Here is a 19,511-nt window from a genome sequence, read left to right as displayed (position 1 = left end):
AACTCCCAATTCCTGGGGATCCAACACCTGCACATAGACATACATTCAGGCGAAACACCAATGCACATAAAATGAAAAATAAAAGAAAAAAGTGTGTGCTGCCACGCTAGAACGTTTTTTGTTCCTTAAACTTGGTTGTCACAGCCTACTAACCACTTGCCATGCAAAGCGGTGCTCTAAATGTCAGGCATAGACTAAAGAATCCATCAGGAGGGACACCAGCCGCGGTTTCGAGCCCATGCTAGTATCTTTACTTTATTTACTTACTAAATAAAGATTAACTTTCAAGAGATACATAATATAACATGGAAATTTTGCATATGAATTCGTGTATGTTTAAATGAAAATAGATGTGCACTTACACATTTTATACAGTTGTGCATGTGAAACCTGGCCTGATATTCTTGATGGTGATTTTTACTAGTGGTAAAATAATGCTAGTCTAAGACAATAAGTATACACCTCCCAGGACTTTAAATATGCCATTTTATTGGGTCTTTTGTATATTTAAAAAATAACTCAGGCATTGTAGTGTGGCCTATAATTCTAGCTCCTAAGAGTCCTAGGCACAAAGATCTCAAGTTTTGAGGCCTGCAAAACCCTTTCTCAAAAAAGTACTTTTTTAAAAAAAATAATAAGAAAGTACAAGTAATTTAGAAGACGTTTCAGTTATTTGCAGCATAGAACGATGCAATCAATGGACCTTGCTCACCTCCTGTTTTAAATGTGTATGGAGGGAATAGATCAATTCTAATCACATTAGAGCCCAGAAAGGCTAATGATGATGTCGATCCAGCTTTGATAGGGAATCTGTATCTCCTACACTCAGTTTACTCTACTTCTGAAGGATGTGTCACTAAGGTCTGTCATTTTAGCTCTTAGCTGCATACATTTCTACAGAGTAACAACAGATGTTTATTTTGTATTTAAGAGTTAATCATTGCTAAGTCATTTTCACACTGACTTGGGTGCCAACCTTGTTGTTTTGGGTTGGTTCTCATTGTCTTTTCAGGGCTGAAGATGCAGACTTGTGTCAGAAGGCCAGGCCGACTCATAAGTGTTACTCTTAACTACTGCACCACGTCCCTCCCCTACATGACCTTCAGAACTGATAGTCTCCATTTCTTCCTCCCCTGCTGGGGCTCTTTGCAAGCCTTCCACTTCCCTCGGTGAGGAACCCTTCAGTTCAAACTCTTAGCCTCTAGTGTCTTCCACTCTTCTTGCCAGTTCCATCTTCTTACCCACTTTTTCACCTTTTCTCAGAAGACTTCTGAAACCTTATTGATAATTGAACGTTTTACAAGTTAAAAAAAAAAATCAAGTGGAACTGACAAGATGGGTCGGTGGGCACTTTCCTACCAAACATGGTCACCTAAGTTGGATCCCCAGACCCCATATAATAGAAGAGAACAGACTCTCCCAGGTTGTCCTCTGATGTCCACTCCACAGCATGCACTCACATACATACACACTGAATAAATATTTTTAAAAATTTAAGTAGATCAACAACATTTAACTTTTTCTTCCTATGTTCATACTTGAACATCTGTTTTGCCAGAACCAGATACATAAATGCAAACAAAATTCATAATAAAAAACTGATGAGTCATGATCAAACTCTTGCTATATTTTAAATCCTTCATTAGTTATCAACAGTGCAAAAACCACATAAGTAAAATTCCAGTTTTACAATGTGAAGGATAGAGATACGGTCCAAAATGTAAGTCAGCCCGCACCATTGGTTATCGTCCTTCAAATGACACACACGAATATAGAGTATGAAAAGTCTCCCATCCTGAAACTGTCAGACTGTCCTCTTCTCAATAACTTTTAAATCAGAGTCCTCTTGTATGGATCAAGCTGGCCTTAAATTCCTAGTCCTCTTCCCAGCTTCCTGAATGCTGTAATTGCTAATGTTTGTCCTCTACCTGACTTCAACAACTCTTTGATTCTTTTGTTTTTTGTAATGGGGTCTTCTCACTATGTAGACTCAGAGAGATACAAAATTGTCTTTGAGAAACTTTAGCTATTCTGAATTTTTCTTTCTCGCTCTGTCTGTTCCGATCTTGAAGGATGACAGTATTACGTCCCAGTTTAGCACCAGTGTAAAGGAACAGTTTGCCCCAAGTCTAGAGTCTCAACCACTCTCGCCATACTTGTTAGTATCCCGGCATCATCCATGAATATTAACTCTGTACTGTTATAAACAGTTCCTGCTTTGCCCGTTTGCTTTCTGTTTTCAGTAGACAGCTAATCATTTTTGTTTACTTGTTTTTTGCTCTTTGGTGTGTGGGAGGGGGAGGAAAAGATGGGAAGGTCTCACAAGGTAGGCAGCTGGCCGTGTGTACCAGCATAGTCTTCTGCCTCCTGAGTACTGGGATTATAGGCATGTACCACCAATCCTATCTTAGAGTAATTCTTTTTAAATGTGTCCCAGATTACTTCAAAATTCTCAAGTATGTCTTTGTATCTCTTTGAGTCAAAGTTCAGACGCATAGTCTGCACATGGGCCATGTATGCTCTTGACTTCTTAACTGTTGGTTTCCTGTAGTAATCCCTGTTGCTTACTTTATTTAGACAATTTCCTTGAAAGACCAAATAAACTTTTCTCTGTACCCACCCTCAGTTACTCTTCCACTAGTTCCCCACAAGAGCCTACTTCCTCGTCTTTATTACATTTACCCAAATGTCTCCTTTTTGTCCACCCTGGTTAAAACAGCATATCTCTACACCTTCAACTCCCTGCCTCCTTTCCTATTTTTTCTCCATAACACTTGGATCTAATACTGAATTCACTTTTCTCTCCTCTACTTTGAACGTAAGCTGCACGTCTGTTTTCAGAATGTCATTGTAACTCTGGTTTCTAGGACAGTGCTGCACTGTTGGAGCTCAGTAGGATTTTAATAATGAATTAATGAATGAGTTGGGGGATGACGGATCCTATGCACCCAGCCTCCAGTTAAGTGAGTCAGAGTTGTCAAACCTTGCACACAAGCATACCTGCTAGGACATTCTTAGTTTGAGTGGTAACAAAGTTGACCTAGTAATTTTCCTAGTGCTGTTTAAAATCATTTCGAGGGCTGGAGAGATGGCTCAGCCGTTAAAGGCTAGGCTCACAACCATAAATATAAAATCATTTCGATATGTATGTTTTAAGTGATGTATATGTTTTAAGTGTTGCAGCCCTTTAATTTGGGCCTATCAACTGCCAGGTTCGATAAATAATCTTAATCAGTAACCTTGTGGTGAAATATATATATTTAAGTCAACTTAAATGACTTAAAAGAGAACAAATTCAAGAAAAGATAAGATCAAGTTCAGGGAGCCTTTACAATTCAAGTGATCAAGAAAAAACTAATTTTCCTGTTAATTTACTTGAAAAGAATGCAAACTACTGACATTAAGACTGGCTTAATGATGATCGCAAAATAATAAAAAATGAATACAGCTTAAAATGTACTGACTTAGCAAGGGTTTGGTAAGTCAGTAACTTCTCCCTCTCTGGATTATTTTTTCTTGTTTTAGTCATCATTGTTATTGCTGCAAAACAGTTTGGATGTATAAGAACCCAAATGCTAAGGAAGGAAAAGGCTTATTTTAAAAATAAAGTCATCTCTGAGCTGGTAAGATGGGTCAATGAGTAAAAGTAGTTGTCACAAGCCTGGCAACCTGAGTTCAATCCCCTGCTCCTACATGGTAGAAGAAGAGAACCAGTTCTTGAAAATTATCTTATGATTTACATACCACACTCATGGTGGCATGGGCATACCCACACAATAAATAAATAAATTAATAAAATTATATATTATAACTGGTTAGTTTATTTAAATAAATGTGTAGTCCTCTTGATAATCATCACACTAATTTGGGGAGTATAGAAGGAAGTCCAACATTTTTCACATGTTTATTTGAGCATATTAAAGCTAAGAGGCATGACTGGGATGTATTGATTTGCTTAATTAAGATAATCATTAAATGAACGTATAAGTGCTTATTTAGTTGAGGCCAGGATACCAACAAGAAAGTAGACCTCTTTGTTCTTGTTCTTGTTAATTAATTTGCTGATCAGAGATGTGGGTCCACGTGCCATGATGTGTGAGTGGCGGACAAAGGACAACTTTGGGGAGTCATTTCTCTCCACCTTGTGGAGACGGGTCTCTCATGCTGCTGTTGCTGCTCTGCATACTCCAGGGTAGCTGACCCTCAAGTTTCAGGGGTGATTCTCCTGTCTCTTCTTCCGATTTTGCCACAGAACTTGCCTTGCTTTGATTCTGTGTTACTGTGACAAAACACTGACCACAGCCAACTTGGATGCATTTTCTCAGTTGAGAGCCCCCGATGGCTTGAGCACATGTCAAGCTGGTAAAACAGTAGCTAGCATAATAGTGCTCAGACTGTAGACGCACGCCATTGCACTCAACTTTCTATCTCGGCTCAGGACTTGCCCTTGGTCCTAGGATTGTGCAGCTATCATTTTTACTCCCTAAACGTCTCCCCCAGCCCAACTCGGTCCTCATAATCATTTTAGTGAAAATTGCTTATATTGTCATTGTTAAGAGAATAAATCCCAAGCCAAGAATTAGTCATTCATTGGAACTGTTCCTAAGTCTCTTAATTAATAAATGAAAATCTGAACTACTTGTTGTCGCATATACATGTTCTACATTTTAAATTGAAGCTATGACCTTAACACATTGAAAGTTTGAAGGAGAATTCAGCCTTGTTTTGAAATTCTGTTAAAAACAATTTCTTCTCTCACCATCTCTACCCTGAAGAATTGCTCTGCCCTCTCAAGCTGTCATCTACCACATGCGTCACAGTCTAACACTTGGCTCTAGAGATGAGCTAGCAGCTAATGGCAGGATTTCTTAGTTGACTCTAAGAATATGCTAGTAGAGGATAGAAACAGTTCTTTTCTCCAAAAGAAGAGAGATTGCCCTCCCAAGAGCCTACAGTTTGCTTAAGAATTATGTGGCCCTTAGAAATGTGCTTATTCTTAGTATAGTCATGAGACGGTGACAGAGCAGATTGACGCCAGAAATAAGAACAAATTCTGATACAATTGAGTTGTGATTAGGGAAGATAATGATATTATCTTCATTAATGCCCTGTAAGGTTACAAACATACTAAACACTGCAAACTAAGGTCAACTCTCCTAAACTTCATTGATGCCAAACAACTGCTGCTAAATTCCGCAAATCACTTTCAAACCATACAGGCATATACTAACCAACATGCAGTGTATCCAACCATTTGTCATCCACCCATCATTGTCACTTGTAGAGTCCACAGTTCCCCAGTACCATTGTCATCTACAGAGTCCACAACCTAGAACTACACAATTAAATTAAAATTGGGGTAAAAAAATCAGTATAATAAGGAATTTTATAGTGTTGTATTAGGCCACATTCACAAATGTCTTTGGCCACACTAAATAGTGTACATAATTTCTCTTGAAACTTTAAAATGTCTGTAGAATGATTACTATATATGCTTGTTTATATGTATCTGTTCATGATTAAATAGAATAAAAATTACCTACCAGGTTATTAACCTTGATTTTCCTCTGCACACTGAGAAGAGAGACGGGCTGGGAGATGTAATTAGCTTTTCCTCTAATTTTTTTTATCATATTCTTTCATTTGTATAGAAGGAGAGAAAGTGATAATTATTTCTGAAAGACCTCAGTATAATCCAAATTCAGTGTCACAACCTGTAATCCCAGCTACTTGGGAGGCTGAAGCAGAAGGATCACCAAGTTCCATGCCAGTCTGGGCAACTTAGTGAGAACTCCTAGTAAAATATGCCAATTAGAACTGCTGATATAGCTCAATGGTAAGCCATTTGCCCAGGCTGGGTGGCAGTGTTACTATGGTTATATCAAGAGTCATAGATGCATTTTTATTTCTCTTGTTCTTTATTGCCTATTTAATGATAAGGTGTATTCATTTTTATCTTATATATTCAAGGTGTAATGTATACTGTTCTATCTATTACATATAAATATTTTGTGTCATAAATACCTTGGGAATAGTATGATCAGCAACCAGCATCTACTACTATCGAGTGTTTTTAGCCATTCTAATAGATGTGTATTACTGCCCTTTTTTGTTTGTGTCTGCCTAGTGACTAACATTGTTGAATATCCTTTTGTGTGTTCATTTTTATCCTTGGGTTGTCTTTGATGAAGTGTTAGATGCCTTCCCATTTTTAATTGTGGTGCTTATTGTCTCATTATTATGTTAGATATAACTCTTATTGCCTATATTATTCAGAATATTTTTCCCAATCGACAGCTTAACTTTTTACTCTCTAGGTTGTTCTTTGACTAACAAGTTTGTAAATTTGAAGTGCGACTTACTGGTCTTTCTTTTTGCAACTTACATTTCTGGTGCCATTTCTAAGAACTCTTTACCCAACCTCAGAACATAAAAATTTTGTCCTGTGAATTCTTTCATATATTTTACAGTTTAATATTTTATGTACTGTTTGTGGGTCCATTTTGAGTTAGTCTTTACATAGGTGTGAGTTTGTTTTCACCATTCATTGAAGTCCATCCTTTGCATGTTTGTTAAAGATTACATAACCACACTTGTATGAATTGATCCCTAAATTTGATTCAGTGGTACTGATTTATACATTTATACATTTCCCACAATACTGGTACCCAGCTCTTGATTACTGTAGCCCCACGGTCTTAAATCCAGATAGTAAATATGATTTCTGAAAGCTTTCTCTAACTACATTTCCTTTCTCTCTCCAAATGATCACTAAATTAGCTTTCTTACCTGTGATAAATCCTGGTTGAATTTTGATTACTGAGCTTAATTTATTGACGACCATAGGGACATATTGACTCTACTATACTGAGTATTCTAGCCCATAAATACTGTATGTCTTACTACTTTGTTTGGTTTCTTTTTTTTTTTTTTTTTGGTTTCTTTTTTTAAGAGCTTTAAAGATTTCAATATCTACATGCTCCCCATTTAAATTTACACATATTTTTATTGCAATTGTACCAAATATTTTTTTACCAAATTATTCTTCAGTCATTTATTGCTTAAGTATAGAAAAATATTTAAGATTAAGTATTTGCAGTAATTCTCAAATGTTATAACTATAGTTAGCTTGGTTTTGGTTGCCTGTCTTTTCTGTGTTTACCATGAGTGTTCAGTACTGTTATAATTGTGTGTGCCAAAGAGCAGTGTCAGTTGTCTTCTTCAACCACTTCTTCCCTTAGTTTTTGAGGCACAATTTCATTAAAGCTAGAGCTTCCCGGTTTGGCTAGACTGTAGCTGGCCAGCAAGGTCCAAAGATCCTCTTTTCTCTGCCTCTCCGACACTAGGATCACAGGAGTGTGCCACCTTGCCCTGCTTTTTACATGAGTGCTAGGGATCGAACTCATGTCTTTATGCAAACACTTTACCAACAAAGCCAACTCCCTAATCCCCCATAATGATGTTTTTAAAATTACCTTTTACATTAGAATTGTGAAGGATCAACAGCACAACTCTGGGCCAAAACTGTATTTGACATACCCTGGACACTATGGGAATCTTGAGAGAAAAGGAAAAGAGAATTTCCACAGAAGAATTCCATGATAATTCCATAACTAGATAACTAGAACTGAGTGATAGAGCACAATCATGAGTGGAAATACTTAATGTAGTTAATAAAGGAACTGATTTGTTTCGTTAGATTTTTGTTACTTGAGATGCGGTTTGTATTTTGTAGGGGAATGTGTTACAGTAATGTTGCAGGGATATCCAGAATACACTTAGAGCAGCAATAGGACAGCTCTGGAGGGGTGGAGCCGCAATGGGACAGCTCTGGGGGGGGGGGGGGGATAGAGCCACTTTAGGACAGCTCTGGGGTGGCAGGGGAGAGGGGTTAGAGCCACAAATGGCAGCTCAGCCCTAAAAGAAAGGTGTCCTGACTATCAGGAAGCCAGGCTACCTAAACCTGGGTTGCAGTGGGGGATGGTCTCCCTGCAGGATTTAGGGATCCTGCTCTTCTCCTGGAGAGCCTCTACAGCTGAATTCTGCTCTGTTCCCTTAAGGGAGCGTCCTAGCAGAGCTATCTGCTTCTTCTCCAGCCCAAGATGTTTCTTCTTTTGCTAACACTCTGCTAAGGGAAGCCTCTTTCCTGCCTGGTCTTGCTTAGCCCCCTTGAGGAGCATCCTAGCAAGGTTCTTCTGTTCTGCTCCACCTTGCTGAGGCCCCCTAGGGAGCGTCTTAGCAAGGTTTTTCAGCTCAGTCCCCTAAGGGGCATCCCAGCCAGGTTCTTCTGGTCTGTACCTGCAAATGAAGGTCCTTCTCCCAAGACTCTTTTGAGAAAGAGATTTATTTGGGAAGGAGGAATCCAGGAGAGTGGCTGCCTCTGCCAGGGAGGGATTAAAGACCGCCTTAGGGCAGCTTTAACTGAAGGGGTAGGGAGGCTTCCATCGGGCTTCTGAGGGGCGGAGTTTTCCCAGGGAGAAGTGGGATTGGTTAGTTTTTCCCTGCTCACAAACTGGTCAGTGTAGCTGGTCAGGGGCAGAGATGATGGCTCTGACTTCATGGCCAAACTGTCTTTCTTTCTTTTTTTTTATTTATTATGTATACAATATTTTATCTGCGTGTATGCCTGCAGGCCAGAAGAGGGCACCAGACCTCATTACAGATGGTTGTGAGCCACCATGTGGTTGCTGGGAATTGAACTCAGGACCTTTGGAAGAACAGGCAGTGCTCTTAACCACTGAGCCATCTCTCCAGCCCCAAACTGTGTTTCTTTCACTGGTCCTTTTTAGCTTTTTGACTCTAATCTCAGGACCAGGGCGTATTTCTCTCACTGGCTCTGAGTCTAGGGACAAAGTGTGTTTCTCTGACACGAGTTTCAGAGCCAGGCACGTGTCTTTAGTCCTGGGTTCAGGGATAAAGATATTTCTCTCCCTGGCCCAGGTCTCAAATCCAGAATGTGTTTCTTTACTGACTCTGGGTTCAGAGCTCAGTGATTGGTTGGTTTCCTGCTTCATTTGTCCCTTTTACCCTACATATTTTATATATGTAAATATAAATAATGTCAAATTCATTGTTTCTTGGGCACTATCAGAAAGCTTGTGACAGTTAAGAATTAAATTAAGAATTAAACATAAGTTTTTGTTGCTGTTCAATTATAGGAATGTCAGTATTTAGGACATGGAGGCACTAGGGTGGTGAGATGACTTAACAAGTAAGACACTTGCCACAAAGCTATATGGCTTGAGTTTGATTTCCAGAATCTACATGGTAGAAGGGGAAAACCAATTCCAGCAAGTTGTTTTCTAACATCCGCATGCATGCACACATATAAATGTGAATAAGTAAGTGAATAAATGTAAAAGGTTGACTAGAAAGAAATGTCAGAAATGAAGAGATAGTGCAGTTGTTAAGAGCACTTGTTTTTACAGAAGACCCAGATTCCATTCCCAGCACCTACGTGATTGCTCACAACTGCAGCTCCATGGGGTCATCAGCTGTAGACATAGTGCACACATATGAATGCCCTCAAAACACTCATGCACATAAAATAAATAAATGTATAAAAGTTAATTAAAGGAAAGAGAGAAGAAATGAAGGTTCCGGCCATGGTAGCGTGCCATTCAGGAGGCTGGGAGTGGGATTGCCTCTTCAAGGTCAGGCAGGACTACATAGTGAAACTCGGTCTCAAAAACCTAACCAAATAACTAAATCCTTAAGTCAGTGAAAAGATAGATGTTCTGAGTCAGTTGAAAGTTGTAAAGAAATTCAAGATACTGGGGAACAGGAGCCCCTCTTCACCTGTGCACGTTATTGTGTAGTTACTAGCATACCATCAAGATAGATTTCCAGACGGGGAAACTTCCAAGTTTATCCTTCCCTGCTGGAAATCGCTGGTTACTGTTAAAAAGGAAGTGTTTACAAAATGCTGTGACCATTACTGTTTCGACATTGTAAGGAAAGGAAATCAACTTAATTTGAGAAAATTGAGCAAGAACATGTCACTTTGAAAATGGGGTGGAATGCTACTGGTTTTCACCAGTAGCCAAAAGACTTTGATTTTTCTGTTGTCAGAAGTTAGCTGTAAGATACAAAGTCAGATATTATCTGATCCAGTATCCTTTTCTATGTACTTGTGAACAACTGGAAACATTAAGTAGACCTCATCTGAATGTCTTAGGTGCTCATCGGTTCAGTTTTTTCCACTATGAAGAAGGGAGCCACAGTGGCTCATCTAAGTAAAATCTAGTTTATCCTTTCCTTTTTGATTGTTTCTTTGAGTCTTTGCTTTCCTGCTAGGTTTGACCACAAAGAAGAGTTGACCACGATCCAGTAGAATCTTGGCTACCTTATTGATGTCCATTTGTCCATAACCATAAAGCTTCAATAAAAATATACAGAGTGCCAGTCTCGTGACTGTAGTAATAACTATTAACAGTTGAGCACTTGCAGTACAGCAGGCATTGTTCTAAGGAATTAATCTTATTGAGGCTGACCATCCCAGCACCCTTTGAGAGAGTTCTGAGAGCCCCTTTTACCAGTAAGAAAGCTGAGACACAGAGGTGTATAATTTGCCCAAGACAGTAAGTACAGGGCCCAGGATTTGAACCCAGCCATTTATTTGGTTCTGGCATGTCAGTTTTAACTCTTGTGTTCTCATGATTCTTTGTCTTCATTTTCTTCTATTGTCTTGCTTGCAGTATCCTTCGATAAAAACAGCGTATGTTAGAAGATTAGCAGCTGTTTGTAAAATGAACTTGTATCAGTCATCTGGAATCTCCAAAAACATTTGCGATTTCTTATACAAAATTCTTTTTCAAAAGAAAATGTCACTTAAGAGAATTGTGTGTGTGCGCGTGCGTGCTTAGTTTTAAATATTTTTCTGTAAAATAAGGAAAATTTCATTTTCTAATAAAACTGAAATGTAATCTGGCAAACTTTATGCCCTTACAACTGCACTTAGGATACTACCAAAAAGTCAATATGTTGTACAAAAAAAAAAAATAGCTTGTCAGTTTTCCTGATTGTAGAGGATTATCAGTATAGAGACTGATTAAAAATTGACCTTATATAAAAAGATGGTTCTGTGGAATCTGGTTCAATTTGGAAGCAGCTTTAAAATATTGATCAGTGAATGGCTCTTTATACTGATTGCTGAAAAAATGTAGATTCTGCTTACATTGTCACATATAGGTGATGTACATATGTATAAATGTATTTGTGTTGATGTGTTTTATAGCTTCTCTTTACCAAGAATAGCCAGTTTTTATGCAGAGTAGAAATAAAGCAAGCAATCTTAAAACAGTAACATTTTGAATTTTAATTATAGATTTCTGTAATTTTAGACCTTCAAGCTGTTTTTCTGTATAATTTTATTTAAAGTAAATGTTAGGATACTCTCTTAAATTTATCCCCTAAGATAAATTCTAGCTCACATATACTCCGTGTATATGCAATAGGAAATGTAAATACATTGTATGTCAGAGGAACACATACATACACAGTAATTACCAAGTGTTTGGACAGTTGGGTGACTTGAGAGGAGTATGTTGACCAAGCTCCAGCATAGGGTCCTTCATTTGAAATGAAGGGATCTAAAACGATATAAATGGGAGAAGTTACACTGACGGTTGAATCCAGAGCTGGAATCCTTTTCTTGCCATCACTTCTCATTCAACAAATTTTAAACAAAATTATTCTCTTAAGTTTTTGTTTTATTTAAGCTATTCACCATCGATGAATATTGCTTGTTTTATTAAATCTTTTGTTTTGCTACAGTGACTTAAGGGGCCATCTCTTACCAGCAGAGGCTTTGACAAAGCACCAGAGGGTTCTGCTAAAAAGTTATGTTTCGTAATTGTAGTTGTCGTGTCAGCGCCTAGCTGACTTGGAGCTGAAGGATTTTTGTGAGATGAGTAGCTGTGCCAGCAGGGACCCAAGTCTCCTGGGCTGGCCGCGCTCTCATTAAGATTTGCCGCTAGCAGTGGCGGTGTTCAGCATGTATGTGACGTGCATTCTGTTATTGTATGCTTGGCTTGTCAGCCTGCAGCTTTCTGACACTCACTTATGTCACTCTTTATTCAGAGAGGAAGAAGCTTTTGATAATTTGACAAGACAAGCTCTTAAACGATCTAGGTCATGGCCTTCACTGTCTGTGATTGTGAACATATTTCCTGAAAGCCCTGTCACTCATCACAGCTACATTTTCTCCCGGGGAGCCACAGGCCTGTCCTGGTCTCTTGTCAGCTCATACATTTTGGTTATTCATATACCAAATACAGTACTGAGGGGTTTTTTTCTTCCCTTTTGCAAATGCTAGCATGTTAGTAAGGCTAATCCTTTCTCCTGTGCTGTGTTCCCAGCAGGGCTGCGTTCAAGGGCTCTCTCTAGTACAAGGCAGACAACTGGCCAAGGGGAGCTGAGGAGGAGGAAAGGCCGCTTAGTGCTGTTTTTGTGTTTGTTCATTGTTGTGGAAATATGAGAACTGGTGGCAAGGGCCTTGTCTGTTGAGCACTTGAGTCCTGGTCTGCTGTCAGGGGCTGTTTAAGATTGAGTGTTTTATTTTCTTTGATGTACGCATTTGAGAATAGGGAAGTGGGAATTAAACAACAGATGCCCTAAGCCGTTGTTCTCATAAAACAATAATTAGCACCTGATAAAATTCAATATGGGTCTAAATGCACAATATAAACTCTCAATTCATCTGGCATAGCAAACTGTGTTGATACATCTTTGAATTTTATGAATAATAACAATTAGTTATTCATGTATGTTTATTATCCAAAATACAATAGACAGGAAAACAAGTTGGGCAGAAGTTGGCAAACAGTGTACCACATTGCAGAAACAGATGTACAAGTACGCTCTGTGTGTTCAGTTCTGTGACTTAAGAACACCCTGTGGGTCCGTTTACTACCTAATGTCAGTAAAGGGAGAGCACCGAGGCAGTAATAATACAGTTGTACTTAAGGTTTATTATATTTTTACTTTCCATGTGCTACACAGCTGACTACTCATTCGGTTTAAAATTTATTTTAAAATAAATTAGACTAAGTTTTCAGTTGCAATAGTTGGCTTCTTCCTTTAGAAATTAATTTACTCCACCTAAATTTTCCATCCAGTAGATATATAAACCAGAATTCTTTGCCATTGTGTTTAGTAAGAAATTTTAAAATATGTGTATGTGAATAATGCTAAGAAATGTTAAAAAAAAAAAAGGAAGAAGAAGAAGAAACAACTGCCAAAGCTTTAGCATGTAAAAATATAGGATTTTAAATTTTGATTAGGGATTGCGGTTATGTTTCATACTTAAATGTGTATGCTTCCTGTTGACCCTTCCTTTGAAGTCTCTTTTCTAACCTTGCATAGTGTTATGATTAAAATAGTAAAATGAAGCTGTGCATAGGAATGTTAAATAAAAGTGCATACAAAATAGCCAGGAAGAATTTTTAAATTGTGGTGCTATTGTCTAATAAAAGAAAAGAAGCTTCAAGTCTTTCACTACTAAATTTCTGTATCAGTAATCATCTTCGTGTACAGAGCAATCAAATGATTGTTCAAAAACCAAGTAATTCTTTCTTTTATTACTAAATTGCTACTACACTAGAAAAGGTCACATGGTAGAGTGGCATTCTGCCAGTCTATGACAACTCAGTGATTGTGATTTTTCAACCGTATTATTCTGAGGATACTGTGGTAATCAAGAACTATCCATAGCTAATGTATAAATAACTACTTGCTTATCTCTATAGTAATCCAACTCAAATTATATGTACACAGCAAAAAGCTTATGCTAGAAGGTAGGAAATGAGCATTTAAAGATATATCATACATTAGGTATTTGCATGTAAGTTTTTGTATATTTCATCCTTAAGGACTTTTGTGACCAACAACTTGGTAGCTATTATTTACCTGGTTCTAGCATTGTCTTTGCCTCCTGAGCTACTTTTAATTTTCTAAATTTAGTTTCCTTTTGTTTAGTGTTATTTATCTAGAAATCATTGGCGTAAGTAGTGGGGTTTTTATCAGATACTTTATATTTTATTAATATGCCATTAAAACTGGAAAGCTGACCACTGGGCATTCTCACTTATACACTTTCCTACAGAAAATTGCATGGGCTAATTAAAGTGCTTAAGATGTGGTTTTGGGTTTGTTGTTTTTTCAGATGAGTTATACTCTTGTCTAATCATTTAGGTGGTGTTTTTAGTAGAGATTTTGCTGTTGATAGTTGCTGTCATCAGCATTGTATTTCTGCAAAGATGGTTAACTGATGCGCTAAATAGTGCTGTTAGAGGCAGTGTTTCCTCAGCAAGGTCATAATCTGCCATGAAGAGATTGACGTGTGACTCAGGGAGGGGTCTCTACTGAGTCTGTCGCTGTTGCCGAGTATTTTGTTGTTATCTGTTCTGATTTCACTAAGTTCATCTTTGATGGAATTTTTGAGGCTTTATTGTTTTGTTTTTAGATTATTTCTTTATAAATATGAACATGTAAAATTTTGACACTTAAGAGAAAGGGCTTGGACTTTGATTTTTTTGCTTGTCTTTTTTTTTTTTTAATTCTCTTGTTCATCAAGTTTTAAATTAGCACCAATGGTTAGATAAAAGATAGCAGCAACTGTTACACATAACACAATGAGGGCTTCTTAGACACACTTGCTTTTAAATAATTGTCTTCTGTCGTGCTATCAAAGTTAAGAATGCTCTTCTAAAAGATGTATTTTAGTCTTATAGATTTTGACCACGGCTCTTGGTTTAATAGTTTAACTGAGTTATGACTCTTTATCACACCTTAGTCCCCAAACTTCTAACCTGAGAAGAAAGAGAAGAGGAAAACTTTGTTACTGGCTTCCTGACAATAGCAGGGAGTGTGCTAAACCAGTGTAAAAATTCAATTAAACTGTCTAGCCAGGTTTTTGAAGCTGAAATGCAGACCCTTTCTGTTAAGCTTCTTATTTTCCTGTGACCGACACTGGTGGATGCTGGGTTATGCCAAAACCAACAGGCTGTAAAGTACCTTGTTTCATGCTCCCAGCTGATCAATATTTTTATTTTCCAGGCTTGCCCAGAAATCTGGAGGCAGTATCACCTAACGGTGAGTAAAAACACCTTTTTATTTTCCCCAGGACCCAGTCTATTTACCCTTCTCTGAACTGCTGACCATAAAATATAGACAAGCATCTTCTGCAGCAAGATAATAAACATCTACAGAGTTTGTACTGAGAAAGCAATAATACACCTTTCCCTCTCTCCTGCCCACTGCCCTGTCCTTTATTTTTCTGTTTTTTAAAGGTTTCAAAGGATTTTTATTATTCACGTCACTGAATGATTATATCATGATAGTCTCAGGCTTAGACTGTATTCATTAAAGGGGAAAGTATGCTAGAAACTGAAGCAGTGTGATAATCCGGTGCTTGTAGAATGTTGTTACCACTGTCCATAAGCATACAGCACGCAATATCATTCATTATCATTTTCCTGCTTTGACTGAGATAAGTCTTAAATGATTAGAAAAAAACGTAGTGTGCCACTCATAGGACAGTTCAGTTCTTCTGTCCTTAAAACTCTCTTGACTTGTTCATATTTTATAATACATGCTTAATAGTCAAATTATTCAATTCTGATTTTTTAAGATTTTAGTCTTAGTAAAAGCAGAAAATAACTGTTGCTATACAATCCAGCTGACTGATGCTCAGCATTATGAAGTCAGCTTACTTGACGCTCCAGCTGAAACATTGCCAAGCAGTTCTCTGTTGCCTTAGTGTTCATTCTCAGTGTATTAACTGTGCTGAGAGACAACTTTTAATTATACAGTTAAATAACTCAACATTATTAATAATTGTTAAAGTTTAATATATAAATGGTTTTGTGTATAATAAGGCAAGTCAGAAAAAAGGAAAATCAGTTTTTTAAAAACATACTGCTTTCCTCTTACAGAAATAAAAAGTGAGCCAACAGGTAGACTTTCCCCCATTGTCTGTCCAGGCCACAGTGCCAGGGATAGTATCTGTAGGTTTGTTATATTAAATAAAAGTCATATGCATGTCTATATATTCTATACATACATGTGACAGATGCAGTCAGTGGATTGTGTGTGGTATTGTAGCAGTTGTTTGGCAACATAATCGTAGTAAAACCCTTACAGCCTAACCCGGGGGAACAGAATTGTTCTTGTACTTCTCAAGATCAGAGTCTCTGTATAATAGTGCAGCTACATTCATTGTCTTTATTAAATAATATTATAGTAGGTTTTACTTTTATTCTGTTAGCTTTTCTACTAACAAATTTTATATAACTATTATTGAAGGATAAAAATTAGCTTCAAATGTAACAGAAATACTTAAAGGTTTGTTGGATTTTTTAGCATTTCAGAAACAGTATAAAAAGAATACAGATCTTTTAAAATAAAAATAAAATAAATTCATTTTTATTAGAATATAATATATTCTATCTGTAAGAATAACAAATTCAATTTGAAAACTTTCCATATCTGGAAACCTGGTTGATTTTCTTTCAGAAAATATTAATGTAACCATTGTAATTCACCAAGTTTTAATAAACACTGAATTACTATTCAAGAATAACTGTAACACTACTATGCTTATAAATGTGTAAATACTTTATCAGTCCATCTAAAATATATCGTTTTCTAATTATTAAATTGCCTTATCAGTATATGAACAATATGTGAGTCCCTGCCTGTAATTAAGCAGTATTAATAGTGAGTGAGAGCGGGCTGCATGCTGATTTTCGCATCTTCAGCCCTTTACTAGGCGATGGACTGCCATCTATTGACTCAGAGCAGCCCTCACATGTGAATCACACATCCATCACAGCACTGGTCACAGAAGCAACTAGGTTTGAAATGCTACCATGTATTCATTCCAACCAACCCCCTTAAAACTATGGAATAGTGTGCAGTTCAGTGTGGTGTGTTCCTTTCTTTTCTAACCCCAGGGAACTGTGCTTCAGAATTAAATTTATTTTAAAAAGTTCAGTGTGAAACTGTCTACATAGAGTGCTTTTCCACATGCTGCTGTGTGGTTCCCAGCTGATGAAACTGGAAGCTCATTTCCAGAACAAGCACACTCTGAGCAACTACAAAACCGGGCCTGTCTAGGAAGCCTCTGTTTCACAAGCATGTAAGGATGGCAGTGTTAATTAACATAGGTAGACTTGTGAAATTTCAAAACTTCCTTAAAATATTGCCAAATAAGATTACAAAAGAGAAGTGTTCATTATTTTTAGTAATTTCATCAAAAGTAAAATGAAATCTCTAACAGATTGTGCCTAATTAGAGCTTTTTTAAAAAACAAACCTGACTTCATTAATAAAAGGCAAGTCCATCATTCCAAAAGATGCATGTTGGTAAGATTCTAAACACACACCCAGCATAGCATGTGTCTTCACTGCTCTTCTCTGTGCATCTCAGTGGTTAATAAAAGTCGTATTAATTATGATATCTCTGTTGATCTGGACACATATGTGAGGGGAAAATTGCTTAACAATTACATAATTTCCTGCAATAGCTAATACTTTTACTTCCTAAAAAGTGTTAGAAGTTTTTAAATGTTTTAATCATATAACCCTATTCTTTACATTGAAACTTCTGCCTTCAGATTGTTAGCAGCCTTGACTTTTTCCTCATTCAAATAACACCCTGTCAAGAAAGAAAGCCCCTTCTCTCACCTCTTCATTCCGCATGCCATAGTAAAAACCCCAGGCTGATACGGCACCAGCAGAGTTCTAACCAAGACCTTCTACCTGTTAGAACTGTAATTGGACATGCAGTAGACATTCTTAACCTGCTTGCTTAAAAGTAATCAGGAAATTTTAATTTGGAGGCTCTATGTATTAAGAACCAAAAAGGTTAATGGACCTTTTATGTTTAATTTTGTCCTTCTTCTTTGTATGGGCTTAAAATGTATTACAATCTTACTGCTTCTTATTTTAACGAAAAGTTTCAGAATAAGGAAGGAAATTAATTAAATGTTAAGTTTTAAATGTTTATTCATAATGTTTGGAATGTTAGAATTTACACTTTAAAAATGGAAGTATTTATTAACTGTGCAATAGAGAAGAGAAATGAATTTCCTTGCTTCCTTTCTGGCCCAGGGAAGTTTATGGTCAGGATTTACTGGTAATCAAGACCCTGAACCCACCGAATGGCAAGAGTATATCCTTACTGACTGCAGTTAACAGCAGTCATTTCGTTCTCCTTATCTAGAAACACCAACTTAGTAGTAGTATATTTTCTGAGTTTCCAGTGTGAATTTTACACCAAATCAGAACTTACCTCCTAAAGAATTCTAAGCCATATGCTACAGAATGTTACCTCAAATAGCAACAGACTAAATGCTAACTTTAGAGCTGTTCTACAGTCCAGGAGGAAAGAATGGGGAAGTGAGTGTAGGTGCTGAAGACACAGCCATTTGATTCTCTTTATCTTGGGACTGAGGTATAAGGAGGGGTAAATAACAATTTTTAACTCCCTAATGCTAAAATGCCATGTTTTTCTTTCAAAATAACTTAAAATAAAAAAGGAAAATATTTTTAAAAGTCAGTCTCGATGGAGAATTTTTTTTTTTTAAGAAACTTCCTTTTGGTTGGATGTGTTAGGAGTCTTGGGTGACTTTCTGAAAGCCTTTTAGCTATCTAAGCAGACCTTCCCACCCGTGAGAACACTGTTCGCACACCGCTTAACTGGGAAGGCTTTGTTCTTTTCCTGTGAGTGTTTGCACGTGTTGGTAAGTGAAACAACAGCCCAGGTGTGTGTTTAAGAAAATAGATTGGCTGGGCATTATCTTTAGAACTGTCCATTCCAAAATAGAGTGAGGGCTAGTTCTCACTATTAAAAAAAAAGTTACCATTTTTAAGGGCCTGACAGAGAGATTATCATAAACAGCTTTTATAAAATCATTTGGTAATTCAATCCACTTTACCAACTCCCAGAACCAAGAAAACTCATATAAATTCTAGTCAGTGTTTTAATTAACTAAAGTTTGCTATTGAGATACTATATATGTTAAATTTCAAAGATTCAGTTTTCTTTAAAATCCCCTTAAACACTGACACAGTGCTAAAGTTAATGTGTGTGTGGTCTGGAGCTTGAGAAGGCATGTGTTCCCCTTTGTAGTACTTAGGTGATTGATGGGCCTTACAGGGCTCTACACAGCCAGACTGCTTCACTTTTTCTTCTAGTCACTCGGCATCTAAATAACACAATTTGTTTGTTTGTTTGTTTTCTGGTACTGGGTCTGAACCCAGAGCTTTATGTACGTTAAGTATGAGCTTTGCCACTGAACTTCAATACCTACAGCACCAATAATTTTTTTTAATAAGCATTGATGACTTCAGTGATAACAGATAGGAAATGCATTTGAACAGTGACAGAATTTTTGAAGTTTTTTCACATGGACATTTTATCAGAAATAGATTAGTATTCAATATTTTAAGTATTTTCTCTGCACTTAATATCAAGATTATGATAGATTTTTTATGTCAGTCTTACCA

At 37.2% G+C, this 19,511-nt stretch overlaps 1 protein-coding gene across 4 annotated transcripts in view; it reads left to right on the top strand.

The window, feature by feature from the left end:
* Positions 1-19,511, top strand: part of Zcchc7 (zinc finger CCHC-type containing 7) — a 168,687-nt gene that overhangs the window by 129,917 nt on the left and 19,259 nt on the right. For all 4 annotated transcript variants that reach the window (XM_041667399.1, XM_041667401.1, XM_041667398.1 and 1 more), the window contains exon 6: positions 15,058-15,093. In XM_041667399.1, the coding sequence (XP_041523333.1) occupies positions 15,058-15,093 (36 nt within the window). The remainder of the gene's footprint in view (positions 1-15,057; positions 15,094-19,511) is intronic.

Source organism: Microtus oregoni, unplaced genomic scaffold (genome assembly GCF_018167655.1).
Source record: "Microtus oregoni isolate MIOR12 unplaced genomic scaffold, Mior012 000017F_ref0000208, whole genome shotgun sequence".
Classification (NCBI taxonomy): Eukaryota; Metazoa; Chordata; class Mammalia; order Rodentia; family Cricetidae; genus Microtus; species Microtus oregoni.
Note: the sequence above shows the minus strand (reverse complement) of the source record. Positions and strands in the feature narration are given on the sequence as shown.